Source organism: Dermacentor andersoni, chromosome 2, assembly GCF_023375885.2.
Source record: "Dermacentor andersoni chromosome 2, qqDerAnde1_hic_scaffold, whole genome shotgun sequence".
In the NCBI taxonomy this organism is placed as follows: domain Eukaryota; kingdom Metazoa; phylum Arthropoda; class Arachnida; order Ixodida; family Ixodidae; genus Dermacentor; species Dermacentor andersoni.
In genome coordinates this window covers 224509633-224528978 of record NC_092815.1, presented here as the reverse complement: position 1 = coordinate 224528978, position 19346 = coordinate 224509633, and the positions used below count along the sequence as shown (strand labels likewise).

General features: G+C 45.4%; 1 protein-coding gene across 2 annotated transcripts in view; it reads left to right on the top strand.

Moving 5' to 3' along the window:
• Positions 1-19346, top strand: part of Atg16 (Autophagy-related 16) — a 313574-nt gene that overhangs the window by 216504 nt on the left and 77724 nt on the right. For both annotated transcript variants that reach the window (XM_050186603.3, XM_050186604.3), the window contains one exon: positions 16277-16397. In XM_050186603.3, coding sequence (XP_050042560.1) covers positions 16277-16397 — 121 coding nt within the window. The remainder of the gene's footprint in view (positions 1-16276; positions 16398-19346) is intronic.

The window sequence follows — 19346 nt, the reverse complement described above, 5'->3', positions numbered from 1 at the left end:
AGCCTGTGAATATGTATGGGATTATGTATTAGTAATGGTGATGGTGGCGCAAAAGACATGAACGAAGCAAAGATGTAAAGCATATAATAAGGCGCTGTATATGTCTTACATCTTCCCTTCATTCTCATCTATGCTGCTTTACTATTGCTAATGTCAAACCACTCATCACAAATTTCGATCCTAGTCCCATCTTGTGCTACAGTTGAACCCTATAATAACAAAAGCCTGAGACAACGAAATTTTCGCTGCAACAAAATATTTTCGTTTCCCTGGCTGGTTCATAGAATTCTGTGCACAGTCAAACCTACTTTTAACAATCCCAGATATAACGATCTATCGGTTATAATGACTACATTTCAGTGCATTTACGATTTTCCGACCCTGACTTTTCAAACTGCTTCCAGATGTAATGTATATTTTTTAAATTGCTGTACTGTTACAACAAATGCTCCGAACCCGGTTACGGCAAGAAGAGGGTCCATGCGAAGTACCAAAGCATGGAAGTGCCGCCAAACTGTGTGCACGGTGTTACGTTTTGCCTCCGATGAGCGGTATAGCCGGCGCTGATGCAACGGACGCCGGGGCTTCGTTCGAACCGGCGGACATTTTGGCTCGTTCAGCGCTGCCACAACGCTTCCTCCCAAGCGCGTCCAGGCATGTTTCAATGCCACGTGTCTTCGTGTGTGTGTGTGTGTACATGTTGGTGCCCACGCTTGTCAAAGCGCGGCAGCCGGGGAGAGGAGCTCCCCAACTGTGAAGCGAGGAGGTCTGACCGGCGCCGGCCCGGCGGATGCATCACTTCTCGTCTCAACGTGTCCGGGCGCCGCCGTGACGTGTGCCTCATCCCGAGCCGTTCCTTCTTGCCCTCGACTCCGAGAGTATAAAAGCAGCAGCCCACGGACGCCGAGAGAGGCTCCGATTTCTTCCGTTGAGTAACGTGGTCTCCCGTCTCTCCACTTCGGTCGACCTGACCAGCCGCTCTTTTGTGATGCTACAATAAACAAGTTGTTCTGTTAGCAATTGACTCATCCTTTGCCAGGACCTTCAGATGCTTCCAGCTGTGCCCCAGGCCACCAGGCCAACGCTACCCTTGGGGCTTGCGACCCAGATGCAACAACAGGTTGCCAGTGGTGAGATCGCGACAACGGAGGCCAGCAGCGAAGATATGCGGTCGACTGTATGCTGAGCAGCACAACGACCATCCGGGAGCAGTGCAACGAGCCCTGTGTGATGACTGGTTGCCTGCAGCGGAACGACTGCGCTGAATTCTTGGCTGCGAGGTTTGGTGAGTGCGGGACTTTCTTCTTCTGAGTTTTGCCAGGCTTTTGTTAGTGTCAGAAACAGAGCTGGTAATTGTGGTTGTCGTTGCTGCCGGGTTAGTTTGTGGCAAGACAATAGTAGGCAGTAGAGAAAGCAGCATTCAGAGCAGCCATGGATTGGAAGTCGTTGCGCAAACCAAGATTGCTGGAGCTTGCAAGAGAGTTGGGTCTGGATGTCTCAGACAAACTCAGAAAACCAGAACTGCTAAGGGCTATTCTTGAGTTAGAAGCTGAGCATGACGAGCTGTCAGAATGCCTTGAGACCATTGAGGAGAGGGAGACGGCAAAAAGACAGGAGCGCGAATGTAAAGAGCAGAAAGAGAGAGCAACAAGTGAAAGAGGAGCGCGACCGTCAACACGCTTTGGAAATGAAGCGTCTCGAGGTAGAGATGGAACGCACTCGTAATGGAAGTCAGGCACGCGGTGCAGGAGAACGAGTATCGTTCAAAATGACTGACCTGATGCGGCCATTTAAGCTTGGAGAGGACATTGGTTTGTTCCTGGTTAACTTTGAGCGAACGTGCGAGAAGCAGGGGTTCTCTCGGGAAACGTGGCCACAGCGCTTGCTCACTTTGTTACCCGGCAAGGCGGCCGACGTAGTCGCTCGCTTGAAGAGAAAGGAGGCAGAGGATTTCGACCAAGTGAAATCGAGTCTGCTAAAAAAGTACAGGCTGTCAGTGGAGGCGTTCCGTCGGAAGTCTCGGGAAAATTGGAAAGTCCAACAGTTTGCCTACAGGCTTATGTCAAACATGCAGGAGGGGCTCAAAGAAGAGAAAGCGTTTGGTGACCACGAGAAAGTTCTGCAGTGTTTCGGGCTGGAACATTTTTATAGTCGGTTACCTGAGAACGTGCGGTACTGGGTCTTGGATAGGCCAGACGTTAGTACGGTGGCTAAAGCCGCCGAGCTAGCCGAGGAGTTTGTGCGTTGGGCTCGCGGAGCTAAGGACGGTCAAAAGGGTGAATTTAGCTCCAAGTTTGAGAGGCCGAAGTTCACACCCATGAGAGCAAGGGGGGACACACGTAGTGCGGATGCGAGTGAAAGCAGTCCGACCGAACGTAAGGAGACGGCGGCAGCCGAAGCCGAACGCAGAAAGAGGTTGGGCAAACCAGGGTACAAATCGAGGGCGCCGTTGAAGTTGGTACCTATCATTACGGAGCCTTTTAGACGGCTCATTATTGATACAGTGGGACCTCTGCCGGTAACAACCACGGGGTACAGACACATTTTGACTGTGATCTGCCCAGCGACAAAGTTCCCTGAAGCAGTGCCGCTTAAAGAACTCAGCTCAGTTGAGATAATCAATGCACTACTGTCCATATTTGCGCGAGTTGGTTTTCCTGCGGAAATCCAGTCAGATCAGGGCACAGTGTTTACTAGCGCTTTGACGACAGCCTTTCTCGAAAGGTGTGGGGTAAAGCTGTTACACAGCTCAGTGTGCCACCCACAGTCGAATTCCGTTGAGAAGCTCCACTCCGTCATGAAGCGCGTGTTGAGAGCATTGTGTTTTGAACAACAAACTGACTGGGAGCTATGTCTGCCTGGGGTGATGTTTGCATTAAGAGGAAGCTTTAGCTCGGGCCCAACTCCGACGCGGCCTATTCAAATACATGTAAAACGCAAAAACGTTTTTATGAGATAACCCCTGGACAGATTTTGATGAAATTTGTTGTATTTGAAAGAAAAAGTTAAATTCTAGTGACTGTTGGAAGCCGAATTTCGATTTAGGGCTTGAATTTTCTTAAAACGATTTTCAAATATTTGCCCGTTCGAAAAAAATAGAAGCACGAAGTTTACAAATTCATAGCTCTCCATCAAGAACCGATATCGCCGTTCTCTAAACGGCATCCATTAGATCATTCAAAGCGGACAAATTCAATACGTCATTTTACATCTTACGTGAATTTGTTACGTTGGTTACAACGGTTTTGCAAAAGTTGTATTTTCGTATGATTAAATTTTGTTATATTCATGTGTAACATATCAATTTTGTCCGCTTTAGATGAACTATTACATGCAATTCACAGAATTGTATTATCATTTTTAGTTGTTGAGTTACAGAGTTGTAAACTTGAAAGTTTCATTTTTTGAAAATTTTCGATTTCTGCCAATTTTTAATAAAAAATTGACGACCTAACTCAAAAATTCGAAACCAACAGTCACTAGATTTTAGGTTTGTCTTTTAAATGCAACAAACCTCGTCAAATTTGGTGCAGTGGTCGCCGAGAAAAACGAATTCTCCTTTTACATGTATTTAGATAGGAGCACCCGAGCTAAAGCTTCCTCTTAAGGACCGCGCCGCATGCGGCTACGGGGTTTTCGCCAGCTGAGCTGCTGTAGGGTCGCTCGCTGCGGTCTCCGCTTCGCATGCTTCGAGACGAATCACTGCCCTCTCCAATGGCTGCAGACCATCTCTTCCAAAAATGGCCGCCTCCTGCGCTGGAGCCTCGCTTTGCAACAATATTCCTTTGAGGTGCGTTACAAAAAGGGGAGTCTCAACGGTAACGCCGATGGCTTAAGTCAAGGCCCCTAACGTAGGAATCAGCCTCAAAGTTGTTTGTTACTGATGTTTTCTTCCTGGGGCAGGATTTTTAACATATTGCTTTTGTTTAGTGTTTCAAAGTGATGACATGCTTTCTAGTGCAATTTTCCGATTTGTGGACGCGTTCTGAGTGCTGCTAGACTACTGTAAGGAACTAGGCAGTAGTATAAAAGGGGGAAGAGCCTGGCATGGCTTAGTGAGGGTTGTGTCGTGCTTGCTGACTGAGCGGTTGAGTTTCGGCGTAGTTCTAACGCTTGCTGGGAACGAGAGAAAAAAATGGCAACTCTCCCGAAGTCACTTTGCAGTGTCCTGTGTGAACCTGAACGTGAGAATGAGGCCTTCTCTGTGCGCTGCGCTCAAGAAACACCGAGGGACGACCGACTTCGGTTATGAGCATCATCGAGTGACATCCCTCCGGACAGCGGATGCAGTCCCCTGACCATCGGGATCTCCTTCTCCCGGAGGGGCGGTCTGTTACATTTCGCCTCCGACGCGCGGTATAGCCGGCGCGGATGCAACGGACGCCGGGGCTTCGTTCAAAGCGGCGGACATTTTGGCCCGTTCAGCGCTGCCGCAACGCTTCCTCCCAAGCGCGTCCAGGCATGTTTCAATGCCACGTGTCTTCGTGTGTGTGTGTGTGTGTGTGTGTACATGTTGGTGCCCGCGCTTGTCAAAGCGCGGCAGCCGGGGAGAGGAGCTCCCCAACTGTGAAGCGAGGAGGTCTGACCGGCGCCGGCCCAACGGATGCGTCACTTCTCGTCTGAACGTGTCCGGGCGCCGCCGTCACGTGCGCCTCATCCCGAGCCATTCCTTCCTGCCCTCGACTCCGAGAGTATAAAAGCAGCAGCCCACGGACGCCGAGAGAGGCTCCGATTTCTTCCGTTGAGTAACGTGGTCTCCCGTCTCTCCACTTCGGTCGACCTGACCAGCCGCTCGTTTGCGATGCTATAATAAACAAGTTGTTCTGTTAGCAATCGACTCATCCTTTGCCAGGACCTTCGGATGCTTCCAGCTGTGCCCCAGGCCGCCAGGCCAACGCTACCCTTGGGGCTTGCGACCCATTTGCAACAACGGTAGCGTGTGCCCTGCTCCAGTCGAGCCGTGATGGTGATACAGCCTTAGAGATGAGCAAGCAACAGCTGCGTGTGAATTTCGGAAGCCTCATTGTAGGTCACTCACTCAGGGGGGAGCTGCACTGCGTAAACAGCATGGCGCGGGGCAGGCAGTGGCACACGCACTGGTGCAATATCGCATCTCACGACGGTGGCGCTCTTATTTATTCAATTTACCAACTACATAGTAGGAGAAACAAATACATTTGTACACTGGAAGGAAGAAAGGAACACTGGTAAACATTGAAAAAGAAATACAGTCATGAGAATACAATGCAAAGTCGTAAAATAATGTCAAGAGAACATGTGAAGTTGCAATTGTTGACGAGACTTGGTAGGATTTTTTAATGAAACAATATCATTTAGAAGGCTATTACATAGTGCGCTGGCACGCAGCAATGCAGAGTTATTGAATGACTGTGTGCAGTCAAATATGCACCTGAAACTGAGATTATGAAGTCGACTAGATGTGCTTGAAGGAATTTCAAGCGATAAACGGCTGGACCACGAGTTATAGCAGTATTTATGAAAAAGGCATAGAATGGCAACAGAACATCGAGAATCCAAGTCAGGAAAGGGAACACCGCTTTTAACCTGGGTAATGCTAGATGTAATTGAAGTTATAAAGTGAGCAGCACAATTTTGGATGGATTCCATTTTGTCTATTAGGTATCGTTGTTGAGGAGACCAGATCGATAAAGCATATTCCAGTTGAGGGCATACAAAAGTTTGATAGGCCTGTTGACGGATGGTAGATAGGGAAAGGTGCAGATCATGACATAAAAACCCTAAAGTTCTGTTAGCTTTAGCGTGGATCTTCTTGATGTGAGAGCTCCAGGCAAGAGTGATACAAAAATTAACACCAAGAGATTTGTAAGTAGAGCCATGGTCAACTTCAGCCGAACAGATTTTGTGAGGAAACTTAAGAGCTGACTTCATACGAGTGAAGGAAAGTACGCAGCATTTAGACGTGTTAAGTGTCATTTGCCAACGGTCGCACCACTGATCAACTAGGTGTTTAACTAGTTGATTAACTAGGTGATTAACTTGTTCTTGCTCTGTGCGGCACCACTTGCAGCACAGCAATTCATTTCAGCGATTTGGAATGACCATCTTTGTCCTTCTACCATGGGATCAGGGATCGCCCAAGTGTTCCTGCCTGTTGTGATTTAAGTTCAGTTTTGGTTTAGCTTTTGTTTCAGCTGTATACTGTAGAACCTCGTTGATACGTTTCCGTTATGTACGTTTTCCCGGTGCCAACGTTTGCAATCGAGAACATAAAAAAATGACCCGATAGAGTTACGCTGATCTTTTACTGGTTCACATGTTCCCGGAAATCACAATTTTCTGGCACCAACATTCAGTATGTTGCGAAACTGTGATTGCATGATACATTTTCCGGCTGCTACATCCCATGTAAACAAGAAAATGCGCAAGGCACACGCGATCGAGAACAGTATTTAGCTGCCTGCCACGGCAGCTTCACTGCAATACTTGCCCGCCTGTCTCACGTGAAAACGCCAGCCCGCACTAAGTTTCTTGTTTCAGTACCAGCAATTCTCCGGGGTCGTCGCATGGAGCATTCACAGCTATCATTGCCAATCCTGTTGCGATAAGCATCTTGGCCTATCTGTTTCACAGCACGCGCTGCCGTCAGAAGTGTAGTGCATGCTTTTAATAGTTGATAACCGAAACACGCCGCCGTTCCCTGCTGCAGACTGCAATTGTTTTCTGGCCGCCAGATCCCATGTCAACTAGAAAAGGCGTGATACACACAAGATCAAGAACAGTATATAGTCACCCGTCTTAAACTGAAATCACACGTATGATTGCGGATGCACGCAAGCTTTGCGCCAGCCCTGTCTCACGAGGAATGGTGGTTTGCATTCATAAATACCTGCAACAGTGCACGCTCACTGGGCTCATTCACAGACACCTTCGAAGACACCACTTCGTACTTTGTTATTGACAGTGTTTCAAAATGCTTCGATATCTATAAAAGTAATTGTTATATTTTTAGAGCTGTTAGATTAGTACAAAAAGGAAAGGTTAAGCGCTTTCTTTCATGATATAAATCTGCTTCACTGAGAGTTGAATGTATCACGCCGTAGCTGCGTAGCCAGGCGCGTCGACGCGAGGCAGCCCAAGTGCGTGATTATAGAGAGGATCTGTTCACCGAGATCACGCCGCATTTTGCTGTCTACGAGCCGTACCGCACTGTGTGCGCTTGCGTAGGCGCGTGAACACAAGCTTGTGCACGTCTGCAGGCATACGTGTAGTATACTGAGTTTGCACTTTTCTCATCGCTAATTGAACATCTTCATAAAACTGATCTACTTCCTCATCATCGTGACTGGATGTTGGAGCATAGGCTTGTACTACCTTTAATCTATACGTCTTATTAAGTTTGATTACGACTACAGCTACCCTCTCATTAATTCTGTAGAATTCGTCAATGTTGGCCGCTCTATCCTTCTGAATTAGGTAACCTACCCCGTATTGCTTCTTATCTGACAGACCTCTATAGCAGAGGACATGGCCGTTATTCAGCAGTGTATGAGCCTCACCAGTTCTTGTAGTCTCACTAAGGCTGATTATATCCCAGACCATGTCTGATAGTTCCTCAAAGAGTCCTGCTAAGCTAGCCTCACTCAACAAAGTTTGGCAATTAAAGGTTGACAGGGTCAGTTTCCATTGGCGGCCTCTCCGGACCCAGACATTCTTAGCACCCTCTGCTGCGTTACACGTCTACGACCGCCGCTTTGGTCAGGTGTTCCGCAGCTACTGGGGACTGAGGGCCATGGGTTTATTGAAGGAATCATTTGGGAGGTAGTAGCTGAACACTGCACCAGGGAGGCCAATTCCTGTTCTGGTGAAGGAATAGTTCTGCGGAAACCTGCAAGGTCGAGAGAAGTTATTAATTAAGGGAATATGAGACATCCACCCAATCGTAGCAATTGCTACAAAATAAACCCATACGGGTTTCTCTAAAGAAAAGCCTCTTTGCCATGTTAACCCTTTCGCTGTCGGACCTTTCTGGCCGTGACGCACCCCCAGTGTCAGCTTGGTTTCAGGGAACGAGCATAACAGGGAATGAACATAGCAATTTATTTTTGACTATGATTGGTATACAAATAACATAGTCAATGCAATATGCACATTTCAATGTTCTGCAGCTGTTATTAGTAAACATCATCATCATCATCAGCCTGACTATAACATCCGTTCAGCATCCGAATCTGACGATGCGGAACTCATCTCTTCGTCGCGTTAGACTCTGTCCGAGTCCAAATCCGAGCTCGGCTCATATTCTGAGTTGTAAGAGCCACCGCTCCAATGAACAGACGGTCTCGCGCCGCTCAGCTATCCGAAAGTAACCGCGCGCAGGGAGGATGGGCTTTCAGTCGCCCGCGCAATGGAGATAAATGGGACGTTGCGTGATCAAGAAGAGGGAGATGGAAAAAGGCTAAAACAAAGTTCGAAGGGCTTTACGTTTACTGCTGCAAGTCGGAAGCGAGGGTGCGGCGAGAGAGCGAAAGCAGCAATTGAGTCACCCTTTTCCGAGAGGCAACGGCGACGCGTGCGCCTGAACTTGACGCGCCGTAGCAGACGCACCAACAGAAGAAAAATAAAAACCTTCAAACCGGCGGAGATGGCAGAACAACCCTTGAACCCATAACCCCACGCGCGCGACACATGATCCAGCAAACTCGGAGCCACCGCGCCACTCAGCAAAAAGAGAGGGGGGCGTGGCAGTCGCACCGTACTCTTCAATACATGCACTAACACAGGTCGGGGCGAAAATACGAACTTGTAGGAAGAGTCAACAGATGGCGTGGCCAAGTCCGGGAGCGCCAGCTTTGCGCTCAGGCGCGAAATTTTGACCGCGCGATAGAGAACGTACCGGTACGTCAGTGACACTGTGGGGGGGAAGCGCGATGACGTACCGGTACGTCGGTGACAGCGAAAGGGTTAATAGTTGATGGTTATGTTTGAGCCACCTTGCAATTTTTTTCTAATTCTTTGTTCACTCTAATTTCTAGGTCGGCAGGAGCATCAGTAGCAACTACAATGCACGTGTCACCAGCATACATCAATATGTTAGAAAAGGCTAGAATGCACCGTAATTCGTATACATATATGCTAAAGAGTAGTGGTCCAAGAACTGAACCCTGTGTGTAAAAAGTGCTTTGAGGACAAGATAACAATTATTCCAAAAAGTCGTTGGCGATTCAAGGGACAACTTGATGATAGCTCAGAACTGCTTCCATAATAACTGTAATGTCCTAATTTTTCTAGGAGTAGATTGTGGTAAACTTTGCAAAAAGCTTTTTTCGGGTGTTAAGAAATACCAGCTACTAACTGGTACATGTAGTCAGTAAATGTGGTATTAATTAACTAAGCAAGAGTTGCAACAGTGGTAGAAGTAGAGTGGTTTGGTCTTAAAACCATCTTGTTCATTGTAGAACAGGTTGTACTTCAAAATAAACTTATTACAATGGCTAACAAGGGCTTTTTATAATTAGTGTTAATAACACTAAGGAGACAAATAGGTCTGTAATTTGAAGGATTTGAGCAATCATCCGCATTATATACAGGAACCACTGTAGCAATCTTCAGACAACACAGGCATGCCACTGTGTGATTGAGTGAGGAGCTGACAGAATTGATCTGGGAAGATTAAAATTTTTTGACAAACCTAGAAGTAGGAAAACCTTGCTAATTCAACCCTCATTAGTTCAGAAAATGAAATCATTCAGACTTGTCCCCTGGTCCCGGCAGACATATGCATTATTTGATGACATCAAACTCTCACTCATTCGGACATGCATGCCCTTGCACCAGTTAATTGAGACAACTCTCAGAGTGCAATGAGGGGGAGCACCGTAAATGTACGACGAAAGTGAGCAAAAGTGGCACTAGCATTCAAGCAAACCGAAGAGGGGGAATCTGCATTGTCATAGGCATCAGCGAAAATGATTGTACGGAAATGACAGGCACACCTGAATGTTTCATGGGGATTCGTGCCTTTATAGCCTTTATTCTGGCATTTACCGCCGTGAATGACACCATGTATTAATAACAATATTTGTGGGCAATTGAATAGCGACATACTATGATTATCATATTTCAATGATTTCAATTCCATATCTGGAATTCGTATTCTCACCCCCTATTTCTGTACAGCCTTAGCTTGGTATGACGAAGTGAATCGAAAATTTGGTTGGCCATGTTTTTTATGAATATTTTACTGCTGAAGGAAACAAAGAGTGCAAGATATTAAACAATATCGGTTACAGCGAAGCAGACATTTCCTTGATCACAGCTCAGTTTGTGTTAAAATAAAACAGAAACAGGGCGACACAGGACGAGCGAGTAAAGAGCACAGGACAGAGTGCTGACTAGCAACCAAATGCTTTATTTGCAGAAGCAGCATATAAAGACATCATTGAAGGTGACATAAAAGAAAGAAAAAGAAGGATAAGTGTTAGCCATGGAAACAATCCAGTTCTTTTGTTGACAGCGTGAGGGACGCAGAACTGACACATGCATTGCCACTTGTGAATATGGAAAAAGCCTCAAAGATTTCCTGGGCGCACTGTTCACTATATATTCCAATTATTTCACATCTGACGATCAGGGTGCAACCACACGTGTTACAGTGGGCAACCGGATCACTGCATGGGTTTCCTTTTAGTGAAGTGGCATGCTCGCGCAGCTGATCATTAATGCACCTCTCCGTTTGCCTGATATAGCAACATTTACAAGCCAGCAGGATTTTATAGACGACCTGCATTGTACAGTCAATGAACCCGCAAACATTATTCTTATAGCAGTTTTTTCACATGACAGTGTGCACCCTCTTGACTGTTTTGCACTACCCACTCAGTTTATTAGGATCATTGTACACAACCCTCACTCCTGCCTTAGATGCAGTTTTCATAATGTTATGGGAAACACGGTGTACATATGGAATGACAGCAAGCCTAAATTTCGAAGGCTGTGACTGCATAGTTTGTTTTCCGGCGTTCTTTAACTTTTTTACCAGGTCACCAGCAACGCTGCACAACACGCTGGTCGGATAGCCTGCTGATCTTAGTCGGTTAACTTGTGCTGAAAAGCTCTGTTGAACAGAGTGCTTGCACAAACGCGTGAAAGCAGCTTGCAGACATGCCTTAGCGATGCCTTGTTTTACGAGTTTGGAGTGTGCAGACGAAAACGGGAGAAGCCTTTTCTTTGAGCGAGACGAGCACTATCTATCACCGACCTAATATCTCAGGGCTCAGCAAGCCCTGAGCAACCACTTCAAAAATGCAAGTGGAGTCAAGCCAACAAAGGGGAAGGCCGAAGCAGCCAAGTTGTGCAAGTCGTCAGGTCTGACCAAGCTGGCATCCTCTATGAGGGCTTCAAAGTGCACAACTTTGACTGTGTTCTTCTCGGTAAAAACACATAAAGTGGAAACCCCTTTCTGTGTGATTGTGTCAGAACGGGGAACCTAGCAGTAACTTCTAGGTGCTTTCCTACAAAAATCCCTGGAAAATCTGGAAGTGGACGACGCTTTCCTCATCCGGAAGCCACATGAAGTGTCTACTTTCTTGGAAAGTGAGTGCCCACTGGACTCGTACTATTCGTTACCAAGTAACCTGATTTTAGAGGAAGTTGGTGATTGCATCCATAAGCACAAGGTAGTTAAGTTTGAAAATGCTTGTGGAACGAGTGTCGGCAGCTTCATGGAAATGCTCACGCACTACCTAAAATCGACCTTCATTTGCCATAACAATAAGCTTTTAATTCAAAAGCAGGGAGTGTGTATAGGTTCATGCTTGGCACCAGTACTTAGCAACATTCTGTTGGCACACTATCACAGGGGCTTGCTCGCTTACCTACAGCTGACAACCGTAAGACTATTCTGTTTTGTTGAGGATTTTCTAGTATTCTATCCAGTTGACCCTTGTGACACGGAGTTAACCTCCAAGACAATTATAGATGCCTTCAGTCAGATAATGAGGGATATTGTATTAAGAACAAAGGAGTCCATCAATGACTGTTTAAGGTTCGTAGATGCTGAAATTGTTTTTAAGCCTCGTCACGTGGGCTGGAGCTACTCGCTTTGCTCAAAGAAAGGGCTTCTCCCGTTTTCGTCTGCACACTCCAAACTCGTAAAAGGAGGCATCACTAAGGCATGTCTGCGAGCTGCTTTCACGCGTTTGTGCAAGCACACTGTTAAACAGAGCTTTTCAGCACAAGTGAACCGACTAACATCAGCAGGCTATCCAACCAGCATGTTGTGCAGCGTTGCTGGTGACCTGGCAAAAAGTTAAAGAACGCCGGAAAACAAACTATGCAGTAACAGCCTTAGAAATTTAGGCTTGCTGTTATTCCATATGTACACCATGTTTCCCATAACAATATGAAAATTACGGCTAAGGCAGGAGTGAGGGTTGTGTGCAATGCCTTTAACCCTTTGAGGGTCGAATTATTTAGAAAAAAACTTTCCCAGGTGGTAAAATTACTTCATTGCGGATCTTGAATGTACAAGATGTATAAAGTCGGGAATAAATACTAAAAAAAAATTAGGAACAGTATTTTGGTGTCGGCATCGCTCAGAACTGCAAAATGTTCAATAGTATTTCAGAGTGGGGTGCTCCTTGAGACACAGGTTTACGCACAGCGCCTTATCGCAGGCTGTACACCTAAAACGCTTGTCTGTTCTCCTCTTGGAACGACGAGTTGTGTTGGCGCACACATGACATCTTCTCTGCGTGCGGCTGCCTTGCGCAGAGATCTGTGACATCCTCTCGCGTAAGCGCGTTGCTGCATAGAGCGAGAATACCTCATAAGTGGTGGTGATAAACAAGCTAAGAGCAGCGCCAATCAAGATAGAAATCAACTTCCGCCGCCCTGCAAGAGAGTGCCGACAAAGAGAAAAATCATGTTTCGCGCGCCTCCGTTGCGATTACGCGGCGGAACCGAAGCCGCGAAAGCGTGTTGCCGGTGAGAGCGAGACTACCTCACGAGCAGCGGTGATAAACAAGCTAAGAGCAGCACCAATCAAGATAGAAATCAACTTCCATCGCCCTGCAAGAGAGTGCTGACAAAGAGAAAAATGACGTTTCGCACACCTCCGTTGCGATCACGTGGCAAAACCGAAACTGCAAAAGGGGTGTTGCTGCAGTCTGCGCGACGCGCTCAAACTAGAATTCAGTTCTGTTTATCTCCCCAAGAAGCTAGCACAAATTTCAAACGCTTCTTGTAAGTCCTATGAGGTGGCAGCACCTCCCAGTGAGCATGCATCGTCATTATGGTGCGAAATTTCAAACGAAGGGTCGAAACCGTACCCGTACGGCAAAGACCTTGCGGGACAGAAAACCGCCGCTGTGCATGTACAGCAAAAAACCTTCAAAGGGTTAATAAACTGCAGATTCTGCAAAATAGTCAACAGGGTAGATATCGTCGCGCGAAAAAACTGCTTTAAGAATCGTGTCTGTGGGTTCATTGACTGTACAGTGCAGGTCGTCTATCAAATCCCACTCGGTTGTAAAAGTTGCTATATCAAGCAGACAGGTGCATTAATGATCAGCTGCGTGAGCGAGGCCACTTTACTACAAGGAAACACGTGCAGTCATTTGGCTGCCCACTGTAACACGTGTGGTTGCACCGCTATGTTTAAGAAGTGTGAAATAACTGGAAGATATAGTGAACAGCAGGTGCTGGAAATCTTTGAGGCTTTTTGCATATTCTCAAGTGACGAGGCATGCATCAGTTCTTTGTCCCTCACATTATCAACAAAAGAGCTCTATTAGTATCTCAGTGGCTAACGCTTATCTTTCTTTATCTTCTTTTGTGTCGCCTTCAATTATGTTTTTATATACTGCTTCTGTAAATAAAGCATTTCCTTGCTAATCAGCACTCTGTCCAGTGCTCTTCATTCGCTCGTCCTGTGTCGTGCTGCTTCTGTTTTATTCCAATAATGAACCAACCAGCTTCTTTGAACACACTACACTGTTAACATTCAGCATGTGTATTTTGTTGCAAAAAAATGTCAAATCTTCGGAAAGAACTACTTAAGATGGCATATCCTGGATGTACACGTGTTTTGGCTAAGAACTTGTCTTGGCTAGCCCACAGATAGCAAGCCAACATGCTGGTCCTGTCGTATAATAATGACGGTGCAGCGAGTGCTTGTGATTTGCCATTGTTCGTGGGCCATTTACTGGTTTCACAAGCCATTGAAGCCACCAATGACCAACTGAAATCAACAGGAGGCTTTTTGATTACCTTTCAGAGGCACCATGCTTGCATTTGTTTCACATATACCCAATCGTGATTATTAGTAGTAGTGCAGCAGAACTCCATTGATGTGACCCCGTTTGATATGATTTTCTGGCGCCAATGTTTGCAATCGAGAACACAAAAAATTATTGTTGCCATAAAATGCAATCTTCTGGCACCAACATTCAATGCATCACCAAACTGTTATTCTATATGCTAGATCCCATGTGAATAAGAAAAGGCACAAAGCATGCGCAATCGAGAGCAGTAGGTGCCTGCCGAGGCAGCTTTACTGCAGGGACGTGTTACTCTTATAGCAGTCAGTCTTTTGGAATGGCTGATGGCGAGGCACTGAATTGAAGGAAGCGAGTTATTATATGTAGCCTCAGTTTATATGTCGTCGCTTCCACCATAGCTCTTTGATCACTCACTCCTGCAGTTGTGCTTCAGCAAACAATGTAACTTGTGAAACCAGGCTGCGGTCATGGCAAGAAGTCCAGAAAATCAGATGGCAAAGGGATCTTGTGCCCGAATTTCATACGTTCTTATACATTGACTCTATGGGGTATGCAGTGGTGCCGCGAGGCTGTCCTAGTTATCGGACATGTCCCGAAAATTGGGCGTCCAGAAAATTGGTCGTTGACTGTATGTGGGCAACTTCTCTAGCCGTCAACACAGTGTCCAAGACGATTCGTTATAATTCCTCTCTGTTACTTGAGCCAGCATTAGTGCGACTTGTTCACTATCAATGAAATTGTGGCTAATTTTCCATGATAGAAGCACAAATTCCCTGAGTTTTCCCCTAAGTATTTCCAGACTATTTATGATCGCTGAGAATTTCCGGTTTTCCCGGTTGGTAAAACACTCTGAATAGTCTGCAAATACTCAGGGAAAACTCAGGGAACTTGTGCTTCTATCAGTGAAAATTAGCTGTAATTTTATTGAAAGGGAACGAAAGTCGCAGTAATGCTGGCTAGAGTAATGGAGAGGAATCGTAACGAATCGTCTTTGACGTGTTGCATTGCCAGCGTACAGTCAACGACCGACTTTCTGGACGCCCGATAATTTGTGTGGCTTTGTGGTACCACCACGTACCCCATAGAGTCAATGTATATAAACATTTGAAATTTCAGATAGTTGTGCTTGACTTTCCAGCTGCTGGAAGAAATCTCACTTGTGACAAAGTGCAGGCCTCATAACGTGCAATGAGCTTGCTATCAGTGTATAGAAATACCTCATATTCAAAAATATTTGCTTCTGTATGCGTCTCCTTTCTATTCGTATTTGATAATGTTCAACTCGATTTGCAATGGGCATTACCATTTTTTTCAAAGGTACGTTATTTGCTGTGCATTTTAGTGACCCCTTCCTTCTGTTTTCTTTTTGAATAAAATAATCACTACACCTTACTATTCAAACTGGATTGAGTTGTTTTTTTGTTTTGTTTTTTTTATTTTTAACATGCTTACTAGAGAGTGACAGCAATGAGCGACATGGTGTCAGCCCGTCTTGACATAAAACAAAGTTCTGTGTCACTCAGGGAATTTGGCAAAGGCACTCAGGAAAAACGTGGAAAACTCGGGGAATTTGGAAATGTCAACTTGGTAGACACCCTGAACCACATACTGAAGGAAATTTCACACCTTGAGGAATGCTGTCCTTCCAGTGTCTCCTGTTAGCTAATTTGCAGACTCTTTTGGCAAACATAATTTAGTGCTCTCATGCCTGCATTAAGGAGCCACTTTATGCACTGGTAGCATGGCCTTCCATGCAAAACGTTCGCACTGCTCATACTCCATGTCAGCGCACGCGCAAGAAGATCACAAAACACACCTTTTGTGCAGCAACCCCACGAAGAACAACGGTGGCAGCTGTAAGTCCGGGTGGGTAACCTTTCTCTATTGCACTCAGCGGGATGCGGCAGGCTGCTTGAGAGGGCGCATAATCTAGTGACCGTGGTTATTGGTACGATTCTTTTGTACCTAAATGATCCTTATAGCTGCGTATATTTCTGCCCTCTTCCCCTGTGCAGCATACGCTGACTGGCCACAGCCGCAAAGTTCTGGCGGCCAAGTTCCTGGGTGACACAGGGAGAGTGGCATCAGGCAGCCATGATCGCACCCTCAAGATCTGGGACCTCCGCAGCCGAGCCTGTGAGTTGTGCCCTTCTCACATAAGGTTGGGGGCACTGTGCCATCATTTCGTTTTTCATTTCATTTATTATCACCTTTGAAGGCCTTTGGGCCTTCAAGGGGATAATAAGGGGGGGGCAATACAAACACGTGCAAGAGTGGTTACGTACAAAACAACAACAAAAAAGAAACATTGTTGATTTTGTATGACTTTAAACAATCAAAGAAAAAATTTCGAATTTAAAGAAGTAACACGGCAATACATTCGCAAAAAAAAAAGAAAAAAAAAACTAAGTGGAAGGGTTGACAAGGGTAGACTATCCCGAGTGGTTTATGATGGGTTCATGAACGATGTACACTGGGAACAGAAAGCTATTCAAAGTGATTTGTTAGGGATTCGCGAAATTTTTTGTGGTCAGTACAAGTAACGAAGTTGTCAGGGAGTGCATTCCAATAAATGATGGCATCAGGAAAGAAGGAAGTGGTCATGGCAGATGAGCGGCTGTGTAAACATGCTATGGCAGAGCTGTGACTTATGCGAGAGGAAGTTCGCAATGGTGGTTTAAGAAGGTGGTGCCTTGAGTGTGGATTGTAAAAAAAGGAGTGCAGCAAACAAAGACGTGATATGATGCAGCGTGACTTCAGTGTTGGCAGACCTATTGTTTGCTTCAAAGAAGTGACACTAGTGTACCGTGAATAATGTGAAGTGATGAAGCGGGTGGCTCGGTTTTGAGCGGATTCCAATGATGCGGCTAGGTAATCTTGAGATGGATGCCAGACAGCGGAAGCAAATTTGAGTTGTGGACAGACAAATGTCACATACGCTAACTTCTTTACTTCTGGGGATGCCTTCTTTAAATTTCTTTGTAGATACCTGAGTGAGTACGTAGCTTTGCTACGTATTGTTTCGATATGTGTTATCCAAGAAAGTAATGGCGTCAAAATAAGACCCAGGTACTTGTAAAATGAAGTGGTGCTGATGTTGACCGAGCTAATGCGATAAGTGGACTGAAAGAGACTGCACTTTAGGGTAAAAGACATCAATTTGCATTTCATTAAGTTGAGAGGCATGTGCCATTTTTCGCACCATGACAAGGTGGCATCGAGGTCACGCTGCAGGAAAAGAACATCGTCAGAAGAATCGACAGTGTTGTAAACTATGCAGTCATCTGCGAAAAGTTGTAGTTTACAATGTAAGCTAGTAGGTAAGTCGTTCACATAGATTAGAAACAATAAAGGGCACAGACAGGCACCCTGAGGGACGCCCGAAGTCACATCGGTAAGAGGTGAGCGGTGATTGTTTGTGGAAGTGTATTGTGTGCACCTGGATAGGAATTGTTCAATCCATCTGAGTAAGTTGTTGCAGATCCCAAGTCCAGATAGTTTTTGCAGTAAGAGCTTGTGAGGTACCTTGCAAAAGCTTTTGATTAATCAAAGAAAACGGCATCGATCTGCAGGTTCCTGTCCATGATAAGTAGAATGCCGTGGGTGCATTCGGCAAGTTTAGTATAACACAATAAGTACTTTCGGAAACCATGCTGAAATGGGTAGAAAAAATTAATTGCTTCCAGGTGTTTCATTAGGCTTGAGGCTATGATGTGTTCTAGTAATTTTGAGGGGATGCTTGTAAGGGAGATTCGGCGGTAATCTGCAAGGTTCGAGTGGTCACCTGATTTAAAAATGGGCAAGATATTAGCTTTCTTCCAGTCACAGGGAATGGTCCCAGTTTCTAGCGATTGTTTGAATAGCACGCAGAGTACTTGTGCTGATACATGAGAGGTGTTCTTCAGAAGTTTGCTACTAATACCATCACAGCCAGTGGAAGATGATGGTTTAAGACTATTTATTAGGTTAAATATACCCTCCTCGTAAATGTCTAGGTCTGGCATAGTTTGTACTGAATCAGTAAGTGTGGGCAGGTCAGATACGTGAATGGGAGCAGTAAATACAGAAGAAAAGTAGTTATTTAGGGCAGTTACACATTCATCATTATGAATAGGTTCACCATCGAGGTCAACAAGTTCGGTGGTGTTAGATCTGTCTTTAGTGGAGAGCATGCGCCAACATTTATTTGAATTTGATTGGAGAATGGAGAGCAGATCGTGACTGTTAAATTTATCTTTGGCTTGACTGACCTCCTGAGTATACAGTTTTACGCACGCGCAATATCTTTCCCACGCTGCAGTGTTATTGCTTTGATTTGCTTTCCTGTGGAGACATCTTTTACGATTCGGAAGAGATTTTGTACGTTTAGTGAACCAAAGGTTGTTGTAATCTGATTTTTCAACAATAGTGGGTATGTACTTATCTTTAGGTATAACATTGTGTTTCTACATAGCTCCCAGTTGGAGTTGACTGAGCATGACAAGAAAGTGGTCTGAAAGTTCTGCTAAGATGACTCCACTGTTTATAGCCTCATAGTTACCTCTCCGGTAGTCAGAGATTAGTTTTTGGGTAGATGATTTCTTACTCAGTGGGAGACAAATAACGTGCAGGAGACAACAATAGCTGAGACCAGGTTTCGCGATAATGGCGGAAATGTTGCCCGGGTGACTTGTGAGAAGTAAGTCGAGTATGTTATTGCCTCTGGTGGGACATGCTATCACCTGCTGGAGGTTGAAATCTTCTGTTACTTCAAGAAATTGTTTCGCTTCAGTAGAAAAGGTCCCTGTTGATACAGACAGCATACTCCAGTTAATGTGGGGGTAATTAAAATCATCGGAAAGAAAAAGCGGTGCATTCGGCAGCTTGTGTTTGTTTGCTAAGGATTGGGACAGCAAATCAATGGAAGCTTGCTGTTTATCAGGTGGTCTGTAACAAATGCCAAAAACTGTTTTTATCATGTTGTTATAGACACATACCCATGAAAGTTCAAGGTTACTATCGTGACATATTAGGTAAGATGATAATGTCTTTCTAACAGCAACAAGAATGCGTCCTCCCCTTCAGCCTTGTCTATTTGTCTATCAT